The sequence below is a fragment of the Oncorhynchus gorbuscha genome, linkage group LG24, assembly GCF_021184085.1.
Source record: "Oncorhynchus gorbuscha isolate QuinsamMale2020 ecotype Even-year linkage group LG24, OgorEven_v1.0, whole genome shotgun sequence".
Lineage (NCBI taxonomy): Eukaryota > Metazoa > Chordata > Actinopteri > Salmoniformes > Salmonidae > Oncorhynchus > Oncorhynchus gorbuscha.
This window is the reverse complement of record NC_060196.1, coordinates 30,746,091-30,759,880: the sequence shown is the minus strand read 5'-3', so window position 1 is coordinate 30,759,880 and position 13,790 is coordinate 30,746,091. Positions and strand designations below refer to the sequence as shown.

The following is a 13,790-nucleotide window of genomic DNA, read 5'->3' as shown; positions in this document are numbered from 1 at the left end:
AGACCGCACACGCTCGGAATGCAAACAGGAATGAAAGGAGGAATGGGGAGTGGATGAGAGAGAGAGAGAGAGAGAGAGAGAGAGAGAGAGAGAGAGAGAGAGAGAGAGAGAGAGAGAGAGAGAGAGAGAGAGAGAGAGAGACAGAGAGAGAGAGAGAGAGAGAGACGAAGATAAACAGGAATGAGAGGAGGAATGGAGATTGGATGAGAGAGAGACAGAGAAAAAGAAGATGCCTGGGAGAGAGAGAGAGAGAGAGAGAGAGAGAGAGAGAGAGAGAGAGAGAGAGAGAGAGAGAGAGAGGGAAGAGGAGGAGTGGCTTTAGTCCAGAAATGACAAACATTCTAGGTGATTCTGAAATTAGACAGCCTGCATTACGAATTCACAGTGTTCACATGTCGAGTTATGCACTGTGCAATACTCAATTAACTTCTATAGCCTAACTCCTGAAAGTTTAAAAGTATATTTTAAAAACTATTTCCCAATTAAATTTACTGATATCAGTGTCTAGGTAGTCTATACCTTCATTTCAAATTCGATGTCTATTTATTATTAAAATTGTACATAAATTGGGGGCAAAGTACCCCAAAAAACATACTTGTTTTCTTTTGTAGGAAGGCAAGCGTAGCATTATTTGTGATTTCTAACTTCATGTACATTTCTGTCTGTTAGTACCCCCTATATGACTTTGCAATGAATTGCTGTTTAAATCTATATTCCTGTCAGCTATTAGATGTGGATATGAATTAATAATAGTTTAATTCATGTTTATTATGTACATACCAAGATTCATACGCAACCAGAGCCAGTATGATTCAAATTCTAGTTTTCTGCTCAAGTGTAGACCTGACATGTTCTTAACTATTTGGGGGAGGTATTCTTTCTTGTCATTCACTGATTGCCTAAAAGTCCTAGACTAGAGTTTCTCCTAGATACAGTATTAACTTAATCTCGTGTCTGCTCAATTTTGTTTCATGGCCTTAATAATTCAATTCAATCAGTCATTTGCTGAATGGTTTTCTCCAATACAGCATGTTCATTCACTCACTATCACACGTTATTGCACATGACGTAAGGACATGAAGATGCGAAAACAGAAATCAGATCAGTTGATCTTTCTGTTATCACTAAAAACAAAGCCATCACAGAGCTCCTATTAGCTCGCCTGGTCCCAGACTTCACCTCTACATGTCATGCCAAACAATGACCATAGTTTGGGAGTTGGAAAGACAGCACACATGTCTGGTGCAAGGCTACCTACTAGCTTCATCTGTTCCTCTGATACAACTCCAGTACATTTAATCACCAGTCACATCGACCCAGCATGTCCCTTAACCGGCCTCCACTCCAGACAATACCAGAACCTCATCCTAGTATCGTGATTTTCAGTTGTGTGTGTATCTGTGTTCTAGAAAATGGTCCCCGGTGGTCAGAACAGCCTGCTGCTGCAGCCACTGCTGTCTGACACGGAGTACAAGGTGACGGTCACCCCGGTCTACACCGACGGAGATGGCCCCGGTGTCAGCCGCATGGGACGCACCTGTAAGTCTGTCTGCATGACCTTCTCTCCGTGGTGACATTTTAGTGACAGGCTCGGACTCTGAGATATGTGTTCTGTTCTCTTCGGCACAATGGAAGCCTCTGTGCTTCTGTATTCTTCTTTCATGTGGAATATGGAACTTTAAAGACCCAGCAGGTAAAACAACCAGTGTTGCACATGGGGAATGAGTTAGTTAGGTAGTTCATGAACCCTCACCGTAGGTGAGATAGCCATGCTCTGTATATCATTGACACATACTGAATAATCCAATGGAAGCTCTTCACCTCTACATCAGGGAGCTCTCCTAGGCTTAAATAAACTGTTGATTTGACAGGAGATGGTAATTCCTCCTGTGGAGGTTTTCAGAAGCTTAGCGAAATCATTTTTATGGATTTCACATTTACATTCTTCCTCAAATGCAAACATGAGTAGTTGCTTTTTATTTTCCCTGCTCTGAAAATGACAGTCCCCTTTAAGAATGAAAAATTAGACTAATCCCTCAAACGACGTGTCACATTGGTTGTGTGTGTGTGTGTGTGTATGATTTGTATTGTATGGAACAGGTCTGGACAAGTTCTGCTAACACTACTGAATCCAGTTGTAATTCAGTCCAACGCTGTGAGGCTGTGACTCAAAGTTAGTCATCTAAAAGCCCATCAGATGTGTATCGGGTTTAGAACTGCCAACGTGCTTCTCTTTTTAGGACAGGAGACTGAGTGACTCATATGTACACAGAGTTTCTCATCTACAATTCATTACTGTACTTGATGAAAATGTACCTTTTCTCTGAGTGTGTTCTGTTCTCTCTTTCTGTCCATCGCTCACTCGCACTATGCCTTTATCTCTCTCTATCCCTCTGTCTGTCTCTCTTTTTTTTCCCTCGAATTCCTTCTCTATATCTGTCTGTCTCATGTCTCCATACTTTCCCCCCCTCTATCCATCTCTAATTTCATTCTCTCTTTCCCTTGCTCTTTCATTCATCCTGCAGTGCCACTGTCTGCTCCTAGGAACCTGAGAGTGTCGGAGGAATGGTACAACCGCTTCCGTATCACCTGGGACACACCCCCATCCCCAACTATGGGCTACAGGGTCGTCTACAAACCCATCTCTGGTACACACACACACACTCACACACACACACACACAGTACTGCTTATTTCAAAAGATAGCCCACCTAACCCACAAAAACCCTACAACACACATCAATGCTGCATATAAAACAGATATATCATACTACTACTACTACTACTACTACTACTCTTACAACTACTACTACTACTCTTACAACTACTACTACTACTCTTACAACTACTACTACTACTCTTACAACTACTACTACAACTACTACTCTTACAGCTACTACTGCTACTACTACTACTACTACAAATTACAATGAATTACAATTACTACTAGTACTGCTACTAATACTAATACAACCATTACTATTGTTGATACTAATACTACTACTACTCCCACTACTACTACTAATGCCAATACTACTAATACTACTACTACTACACACAAACACATGTTGTGAAAGTGCATGAACCCTCATTCAATATATTGTGTTAACTACAAAGGATGATATTCTGGGCCACCTCCTACGCTTGTGATCCCACTCATATGTGATCTGGTCAGTTCATCACCTTCTAAGCACGAAATGTTTAGTAAAAGAGAAATTCCTACCACCCTATTTATATATCTGCTAGATGGAAAAATCGCCTTGACACAAAACATGGTTAAAACATTCCACACAATGATGTCTAAAGCTGTTTTCTGACTGACAACCCACTACTCAAACTCCAATTCACACTTAATACAATGTGGTATTCATGAAATTCTAGCAATCACAGTCAGCTGCAAAAAATCAATAACGTCTTAAATGCTCCTTAGGCGAGAGTAGCCTTTGAAATCTGCAAGCAGTGTGCTGTAGTATGTGTGGTGGTGAATGTGAGCTCTTTCTCACACACACACACACACACACACACACACACACACACACACACACACACACACACACACACACACACACACACACACACACACACACACACACACACACACACACACACACACACACACACACACACACACACACACACACACACACACACACACCAAACCCTCTCTTTTTCACAGCTCCGGGACCTGCTCTGGAGACCTTTGTGGGCGAGGACGTGAACACCATGCTAATCCTGAACCTGATGAGCGGTACAGAGTACGGCGTCAGGGTCATCGCCTCCTACACCACCGGCTCCAGCGAGGCCCTCACTGGCAAGGCCAGGACACGTGAGTAGACTATCAGCAGCCCCAGGTAGAATGGGACTCGAGAATGGATATATGTTAATTAATCGATGATTCAACACAACACCTCCAAGTAGAGCAGGACTCCAGAATGGATACTGTGTATACTGTGACTGCATAATTACTTACTTATCCCCTTTGTGCATAACAAACTTAATTAATTTATGAAACACTTTCTGGTCACATTGATCACTGTCAAGGTGATTGGGGCACAATGTTTGTCAAATACACTTCCGTTATTCATCATCCTCTTTCCAGGTTGGCCCCTCTACATTTTCCAGACGCTCTTATCCATAGCGACTTACTTAGGAGTTCAGTGCCTTGCTCAAGGGAACATCAACAGATTTTTCATCTAGTCGGCTCGGGGATTCAAACTAACAACTTTCCTTGCGTTGCTGCCCCAACGCTGTTAACCACTAGGCTACCTGCCTCCGTCTCTAATTTGAATCCCCAACTTTCCCAGCAAGCATCGTTTGGATTACATCTAGGTCAACTGGTGCTGTCTGAGATTGAATCAGTGCGAATTATTGAGTATCACAGCTTCACTCCATCGGAGACTGCAGCCACCACAATGATATCAAGTGGCCAGGCAGGCGTGCCTAATGTAGTACCAGTGTCAGCAACCCAGCACTGTAACGGAGATCATTGTCTTATTAGGGCTGGCAGCTCCCAGATAATCAGATTGGAAGGGGGAGTGGAAACTAGAGACTCGCATTCGTTTGCACATAACTACGATCTCACCTTGTGCATGATAATTAAGTAAAGCACGCTTGGGTAGTGCGTGATTTGAAGGGCATAGCTAGAGATATAGCAATCAGGATAGGGGTGTCTCTTGGGTGGAGTTTGATGCCTGACTGACACAGAGTGAGCATGTTAATGAACCCTGCACTACAGTAAGAAACCATGGGGATAGCTCAATGTCATGTTCAAGATCTCCTTGTTTTACAGTCATTTATGTGTATAGTTACTTTGTGAAAGTCAATGAATTGTTGTATTGTATGTTAAGAATTATGTAACAGTCTACTTATTTCTCTGAGATTGAGGCAAATATTTTGCAAAAAAACATGATTATTTGTCTCTCTGAAATGAAACCATCAAGTGACAGATGTTAAACAAATACATGTCTGTCATTGAAAAACCCTTGAATAGATAGTGAAAAAAACACATCAATATGTTTCATAATTTCTTTAAAAAATAATGTTGTATTTTGGAATGTAACTGCAAATGTATGTCCCACTGAAATATTCAAATTGATAGCAGCATGCAAGAATGAGATTAAGAAATGCATGCAACATTTGCATAAATGGATTTGTACTGCTGAACATTAGGAGTAAGATACCGGCACCATATTTCAACTCCCCAAATAACTTTTGCGCCGTATGTTTAGAGTCCAACCCAAATGGAGACATATGCTGTGTGGCGATAGATGCACTGCCTGACGATAGATGTCTGCTCATTATCGTTAAGGATATGTTTATATTGCAGGGCTTTATCATTTAGTCACTTCTGCAGGTATCACTGGTGTATTTACCATCACTGCTCTGGTTAAAGTCAAGTCACGATGACAAGATTACATTCCACTATGTTGCAGTATAGCACAACAATCTACTGAATACTGATCCATAGACATTCTTTTCAGTCTTAGGCCTGTTGTGAAATGGCTTCCAGTATGATTGGTCTGCTCACACTATTTTTTTTTCTTTGTCTGTCTCTCTGTCACAGTATACCTGGGAGTGACCAATCTGAACACCTACCAGGTGAGGATGAACAGCATGTGTGCCCAGTGGAGTTCCCACCGCCACGCCACTCTGTACCGTGTGGTCATCGAGTCACTGCTCAGTGAGTGCCCAGCACCACACAACCACATACACACATACACACATAAATTTGCCCTGTTCCATTTGAACCAATAACCTTTTTTTTTACAGTATTGAGCTTAATATAAGCAAGTCTTTTGTCATGGCAGCACAATATCCACACCCTCTCCTTGACAGTATGCCCTTACTTCTGTGTGTAGGCGTACACTGTACAGTACACTATATGCAACCAAATCCACATTGGTATTCCCCACACACTGACTGACACAGCCACTCTAGTGGAAGGAGGTGATTACCATGCGGCCACACGTCTCCATGTGGATAAGGCTGTCAGCTCCTCCCTAGAATCCACATGTGATCCCGGTCAGGAATTATGCTCCTGGCAGGGAATCTCGGTTGGGACACGGAAACCTGCAGGGAGGAAGATTCACTTGTAATACCGACAGGGATTTCACACTTCCCCAGCAGAACTGTATAAGGAACTGGGGGATTGTCATTTGTATATCATAGCATTTGAACAATATTAAAATGCTATGATATACCATGTTATATTATGCTATATTATATACAGTATAAAACATAAGATATAACATCAATAGGACAGACTCTGGGGGCTATATTTTGGGTTTCAGTTTCGAATAATATACATTAGGCCTACATGGCTTTTTAACAGGCGAGCTTAGTTGACGTTTACATATCCTATGGTTAAATAAGTGAACGTTGGCTAGCCAAGATATACTTGTTATGCAGATGACCGTAATTGCACCTCATTGCAACTTTTGGAAAAAAATTAACAATTGGGTTTCTGGTTCAATGTACTCTGACAGGGGAAGTTCCAGATACTTCTGTTTCAGCTTGTAGTTAACTAGATACGGTATTTGCCACAAAGCATAACATTATGAGGCAAAAAATTATATTCAGGAAAATATTGTAAGGGCCTTTTATCTTCTAAGTCATAATTATCACCTCACAGACGTGAGACTTCCAACCAACTGTCAGTGTGCAGGTGCACTGAACTGGCAAATCTGGTGCAGTCCATGAGGAGGAGATGCACTGCAGTACTGATTGCAGCTGGTGGCCACACCAGATACTAACTGTTACTTTTGATTTTGACCCCCCCTTTGTTCAGGGATACATTATTCAATTTCTGTTAGTCACATGTCTGGAACTTGTTCAGTTTATGTCTCAGTTGTGGAATCTTGTTATGTTCATACAAATATATACACATGTTAAGTTTGCTGAAAATAAATGCAGTTGACAGTGAGAGGACGTTTCTTTTTTTGCTGAGTTTAGTATTCCAGTCCATATGATAAAACAAAATACATCCTGAATTAATGAAAGAGCCTGGCATTAATCTAATTCTAGACAATTTATGACATTCAATGATCAATTTATCCTAATATACAGTTAGCATATAGTGGGATTTATGCAACAGATGGCATGGAATATTTCAGCAATGAAACATTTAAAATGTCAATGTCTTATCAATGCTGTGTTGATCCCAATATGAGTATCATCTGCCAAATAGGAAAATAATGCGAGCAATTCATCAAGTTTAACACTGAGACCCAAACATCATTATTATCGTGTAGCGTTTCGCACATTGCAATTTTGCAGCATTACCGTTGGGAGCTCCTGAAATATTAGATCTATCAGCCGGTATTAAGCCCAAATTAGGATTTATGATGGCTAGATAAATATATAATTACCCAAAGAAAATACCACCTTGGTGTATGAGTGAAATTGGCTTAAATTGAGGCCTTAAGGGGAAGGTTCCGAAATTAAAATTCTGGGGTGAGAAATGAACCCTCCACTTCCACAGGAGACCTCATAATGAGATTCTACTCATGGAAAGGCCACTGCTCGGGTTGCCAGATATTTGAATAACCCCGAACAGTTTGTGTAAGAGGCACCGGTCTTAATACATGGTTTGTGTGAAGAACTGCAATGCTGCTGGGTTTTTCATGCTCAACAGTTTCCTGTTTCGTACACTCAGTGCATATTGTGATGGTTATTCTGTCATCATTTTAGATGGACATAAACAGGAGGCAAGGCTGGGAGGAGGAGCCACCCGGCACTGCTTCAATGACCTGACGGCTAACACGCAGTACAAAATCAGTGTGTACGCCCAACTCCAGGACACAGAGGGGCCTGCAGTCACCACCACAGAGAGAACCTGTAGGTGTCCCCATCAACTGCTGCTTAGTATACACTCTACAACAGCCCTACAACCGTCTTGCTACTATTCTCAGGAAGGATTCTTACAATGTTGTGACGACATAAGTTCCAACATCACCTCAACAGTCTAGCTCAAGGGTCGGCAACCGGCAGCACGCCGGCCAAAACCAGCCCCGAAGTTATTTATTTTGGCGCCCCAAAGTTTTTAGTTAAAACATAAACAAAAAAAGTATTCCCTCTAGACTGTAGCAACGTCGTTACAACATTATCCACACCAAACATACAGTACATCAACATGTCTTACAGACAGTCACAACATATACAATATTTTCAAGACATTATTAGCCTCCTGGGAGGCACTTGAATGCCTCTCCCATGAATGAATCATGATTCGGTCTGTGGCCAACCACAACAGTAATCAAGGCACTCTCTCTAACCCACCAGGCATTTGTTTGCATTGAATTGCTTTACTCTTAAGTGTAGACACTGATTTATAGCTTTGTTTTGATGCAGATTAGAGCTAAAGGCCTTTTTTAAATTACCCTGCGTTTCCCCAGGCGGCCTTGCAGGCTGCTATCAAAAGTAATTCCCAGTTTCATGTAGCTGAATAACTACGGCGGTAAAGTATATGCGAGTTTCAGCAGGGTTCCAGAGCTAGAAAAAAATGTTTAAATTCATTTCAATTTGACTGCCGCTGTTGGTAGTGATCAAGCTAGCAAATTACTGTATATGGGTAACTTAATCATCAACTCGGCATGCTGCTAAGCATAAGCTACCATCTCGGATTTATTCTCTGAATTCCTTCTGATTCTTCTATCATGTGACTGATTATATATATTATGTTTGATGCTATTATCAATGTGGTATCTTCTGTCTGTAGCCATTTTTATTTTTACTGTAAATGAAAGCCTCACCAAGCATGTGGTTAGGTGAGGTGACATAGACAACTAATGAGGATGTCATAATGATTTGTGTGTGTCTTATGTCATTGCTTTCATGCAGTCCCTGTTCCCACCCCGGCACCCACCAGGCCGCCCACTACCACCCCTCTTCCCACCATACCCTCAACCAAGGAAGGTAAGACAAAAAGCCTGTTGTAAACACTTACCTGTTGGTCCGAGTGTGGTCCATTCCATTCCTATCTGGTAGACCAGTACCGATGTCATCAGTGTTTCCCCTAGTTAACACTGATGCTTGGTTGGGCTGCTGGAGAGAAAAACTTTAGGTCTGTATTGCGTTTAGTAAGCTATAGTGCTTTTGGCTTTGCCTCAAAGCCCTTCGTGTTCCTTTATGGGGTAAGGGGTACTAATACTGTCCATTGTGAACATCTACCTGGGTGATGTAGCGCAGCAATTTTGCACTCAAATGCTCACAAGTCCCCACCCATCGGCAAATAGATAGTGTAGAGATATCCCCTATGGTAGATTATCTATGTATTTTTGTTCAACTCACTTAGAGTGGCATGAACCTTAATTAACATACAGGGTCTACAGAAAGTATTCACATCCCTTGACTTTTTTTCACATTTTGTTGTGTTACAAAGTGGGATTAAAATGGAATTAATTGTAATGTTTTGTCAACAATCTACACAAAATACTCTGTAATGTCAAAGTGGAAGAACATTTCTAACATTGAAAAAAACGATTGAAAAATAAACGCTAATATATCTTGATTACATAAGTATTCAACCCCCAGAGTCAAGACATGTTATAATCACCTTTGGCAGTGATTACAGCTGTGAGTCTTTCTGGGTAAGTCTCTAAAAGCTTTCCACACCTGGATTGTGCAACATTTGCCCATTATTATTTTCAAAATACTTAAAACTCTGTCAAATTGGTTGTTGATCGGTCTCCCGAGTGGCGCAGCGGTCTCAGGAACGTTCACTGTCTTCTTGGTAAGTAGCTCCAGTGTAGATATGGCCTGTTGTTTGAGGTTAATGTCCAGCTGAAAGGTGAATTCATCTCCCAGTGTCTGGTGGAAAGCAGACTGAACCTCTAGGATTTTGCCTGTGCTTAGCGCCATTCCGTTTCTTTTTTATCCTGAAAACTCCCCAGTCCTTAATGATTACAAGCATACCCATAACATGATGCAGCCACCACTATGCTTTAAAATATGGAGAGTGGTTCTCAGTAATGTGTTGTATTAGATTTGCCACAAACCTAACACTTTGTATTCAGGACAAAAAGTTTGCTTTGACAGATTTTCCAAATCTGCTTTGACAGACTTTTTGCATTATTACTTTAACGCCTTGTTGCAAACAGAATGCATGTTTTGGAATATGTTTATTCTGTACAGGCTTCCTTCTTTTCACTCAATTAGGTTAGCATTGTGGAGTAACTACAATGTTGTTGATTCATCCACAGTTTTCTCCTATCACAGCCTTTAACTCTGGAACTGTTTTAAAGTCAGCATGCTTCATGTTGAAATCCCTGAGCGATTTCCTTGCTCTCTTAGCAGCTGAGTTAGGAAGGACGCATGTATCTTTGACTGGGTGTATTGATACACCATCCAAAGTGTAATTAATAACTTCAACATGCTCAAATGGATATTTCATGTCTGCTTCTTTTTTTCTTTTTTTTTACCCATCTACCAATAGATGCATTGGAAAACCTCCCTGGTCTTTGTGGTTGAATCTGTGTTTGAAATTCACTGCTCGACTGAGGAACCTTACAGATAATTGCATGTGTGGGGTACAGAGATGAGGTAGTCATTCAAAAATCATGTTGAACACTAATATTGCACACCGAGTGAGTCCATGGAACTTGTAACGTGACTTGTTAAGCAGATGTTTACTCTTGAACATATTTAGGCTTGCCGTAACAAAGGGGTTGAATACTTATTGACTCAAGACCTTTCCTCTATTCATGTGTAATTCATTTGTAAAAAATGTCAACAACAACAAAGAAATTACACTTAAACATGGGGTATTGTGTGATTGTGTGTAGGCCAGTGACAAAACAATCTTAATTGAATCCATTTTAAATTCACGCTGTAACACAAGGAAATGTGGAAAAACTTAAGGGGCGTGAATACTTTCTGAAGGCACTGTAATTTTGTTTGGTGAAAGGTTCGAGTAAATTAAAGAGCCCTCGGAACAGGCAGTTACCATGGAAATCACTCTGTCAGGTTGCTTGGTCAATTTTAAACCGGTCCCTGACTGACATTCAAACCTCAAATGATTCCTGACACAAACATGTGAATCTAATACAAGTTCATGTAATGCAGTGTCTATTGCACGGTCATGACTACAGACATCTGAAATTATAGTAAATCTGTTTAATGTGCTTTTAGAATAATCACAAATCTATTCAGACTTTCAAAAACGATCACATATGAGCTTTTTAGTCTGAGATAATACCATAAGCTGGAACTTGTGTGACCTTGTGTCTTGAGTTTCAAGTCAGAATATCTCAGAATATTTACAATTCTCCAACAAACACATGCATGTATGTATTATTATACTTGTAGAAAAACTTGTAGAAAATGTGTAAAACTTTAACTTTATTTGCTGTTTTAGAGAACGATAATCTTAGCAGTTTTCTTTTTTCCTACACAGCTTTCCCGGGATGAGTCTTGTAAAAGTTAACTGAGAACTCAGTCCCCTCTGTTGAAACTTCCAAGCCTGTAATTGTTATTGTTTTATTATTGTCATTGTATGCCTAGGAAACATCAACAAACGCTACTTTTAGTTCACTTTGCTTCCCACGTACTAGCAACTTGGTTATTATTTTTGGTTCCTTTGAAAATGACAGAGCAGAACAGTAAACAACAGGAAATGAGGTATTCTACTGGTCAATCTGTCCCTGGCTGGCGCTGATATGCGAGAGGGAAGTTGTTGAGATAATTGCCAATCATCGCAGCTCCTCTCTCGTAACCTGTGGAGAATGAGAAAGCTCTCTCTATTCTCCATTGTGATTTTTCCACTGCTGCCTTTTGAGGCTAGAGTGTGTATGTGTGTGTGTGTATTGTTCTCTTTCTTTGTCAGTTTGTATTATATATGCTGTCTATTGTAGGAACTCTTATTGTGGGCACTGAATTTAAATTGCTCTTGATAAGAGCATGTTCTAATTGCCTTGTAAATGTAAATGTCCTGTTCAGTCTCCCTCTCCCTCTTTCTCTGTTTGTATATTATTTTCTCTCACTCTTCCACTCTCTCCCCTCTTTTCCTCTCCTTTTCTCACTCCTCATCCCTCTCCCCTCTTTCCTCATTTCTCCTCATCCCTCTCCCTCTTCCTCCTCCCTCCCTCCACCTACTTTTCTCTACTTCTATCACTCTCTCCTCTCTCGCTCCTTTCTCTCATTCCTTCTCTCATGTCAGTTTGCAAGGCAGCCAAGGCAGACCTGGCGTTCCTAGTGGATGGCTCCTGGAGCATTGGGGATGAAAGCTTCCTGAAAATCATCCGCTTCCTGTACAGCACCACAGGAGCCCTTGACACCATTGGACCAGATGGCACTCAGGTAAATATTGACACCTAGATCAACCAATGGGTGAGGTCCTGAAGCTAACATTTACAGTACTGTAGTGAAATACTCAAATAAATTGTAATTAATGGTCTTAAAATGTATGAAGGTACATTTATATTTGACTCTTGTGTCACCTGTGCTTTTATGAACAATGCCCCAGTTTTCATTAAACTCATAGTATCTTTCTCCTGCCAGGTGGCCATTGTCCAGTTTAGTGACGATGCTAGAACCGAGTTCAAACTCAACTCCTACGACAACAAGGAGAGGCTACTAGAGGCCATTAACCGCATCTCCTACAAGGGAGGGAACACCAAGACAGGCAAGTAGACTTTATCAAAGCCAAACCTTTGTCAAACCTTATTCACTCCCTACCAATGAAGAGTTTTCATATAACTACTCTGCATACATTAAGTCCCCATTGATTTTTCTTAGAATTTCTAAAGGGACTCCCATAACAGTTAATTAACAGGATAACTGAATCCCATTGAGACAGCTGTAACCTGCCAAAAAAGAATCCATCATTGTAATCAGACAGGCCAGAGTTGTCAAGCATGGCTTCCGGAGAACAGTGAGACACTGTCACTAATCAGTGTTTCTAAGTACCAAACCCAGGAACCCCAAGGGGAGCGATAATGCATTCTCCAAGTCATCCAGCAATGTTTTCTTTTTTCCAAACGGGTGCAACAAAGAAGTCCGCTTGGTAATGATAATTGTTGCATTGTGTTGTCCTTTGATTCTGCTGTATTTGTGTGTAATGTGTATAATTGCAGGTGGGGTGGGAATAATAACTACATTGTATATTTTTTGCTGAATCATTTACAGTGATAGTGGTAACCCAAAACCATGATCCTCTACTAAGTAACCTGGCTAAATCCTGCTGTCAATCTCACTTTGAGTGCAATTCCTCTCTTCATCTTCCCCTCCTCCTCTCTCTCTCTCTCTCTCTCTCTCTCTCTCTCTCTCTCTCTCTCTCTCTCTCTCTCTCTCTCTCTCTCTCTCTCTTACTGTAGGGCTAGCCATCCGGCATGTGAAAGACACCATCTTCACGGTGGGGGGAGGGATCCGGAGGGGCATCCCCAAAGTAGTGGTGGTGTTGACTGACGGGCGCTCTCAGGACGATGTCAACAAGGTCTCCAAAGAGATGCAGATGGAAGGTAATGCACATGATGCGAGAATTCAATTGAATAGAAGGTGGTACAAAAAAAGTATCTGTATATGTTAGTCCACCAAAATGTTCTAGATTTGCATGCACATTACACACAATTGGCAATACTGTGTGCTTGCCTTCTTCACAGGGTACATTGTCTTTGCCATTGGTTTTGCGGATGCGGACTACGGGGAGCTGGTGAGCATCGCCAGCAAGCCCAGCGAGAGACACGTTTTCTTTGTGGACGATTTAGACGCCTTCCAGAAAATTGAGGAAAAGCTGGTCACCTTTGTTTGTGAGGCTGCCACTGCCAGTGAGTCCTACATCCATGTTATTTGGAAAC

At 41.2% G+C, this 13,790-nt stretch overlaps 1 protein-coding gene across 1 annotated transcript in view; it reads left to right on the top strand.

Moving 5' to 3' along the window:
• LOC124011991 (collagen alpha-1(XIV) chain) overlaps nt 1-13,790 on the top strand; it is a 95,034-nt gene that overhangs the window by 40,224 nt on the left and 41,020 nt on the right. Inside the window, 10 exon segments of the mRNA XM_046325311.1 lie at nt 1,410-1,539; nt 2,526-2,648; nt 3,677-3,826; nt 5,564-5,680; nt 7,690-7,836; nt 8,839-8,913; nt 12,155-12,294; nt 12,496-12,619; nt 13,311-13,454; nt 13,596-13,760. Of these exon segments, the coding sequence (XP_046181267.1) occupies nt 1,410-1,539; nt 2,526-2,648; nt 3,677-3,826; nt 5,564-5,680; nt 7,690-7,836; nt 8,839-8,913; nt 12,155-12,294; nt 12,496-12,619; nt 13,311-13,454; nt 13,596-13,760 (1,315 nt within the window).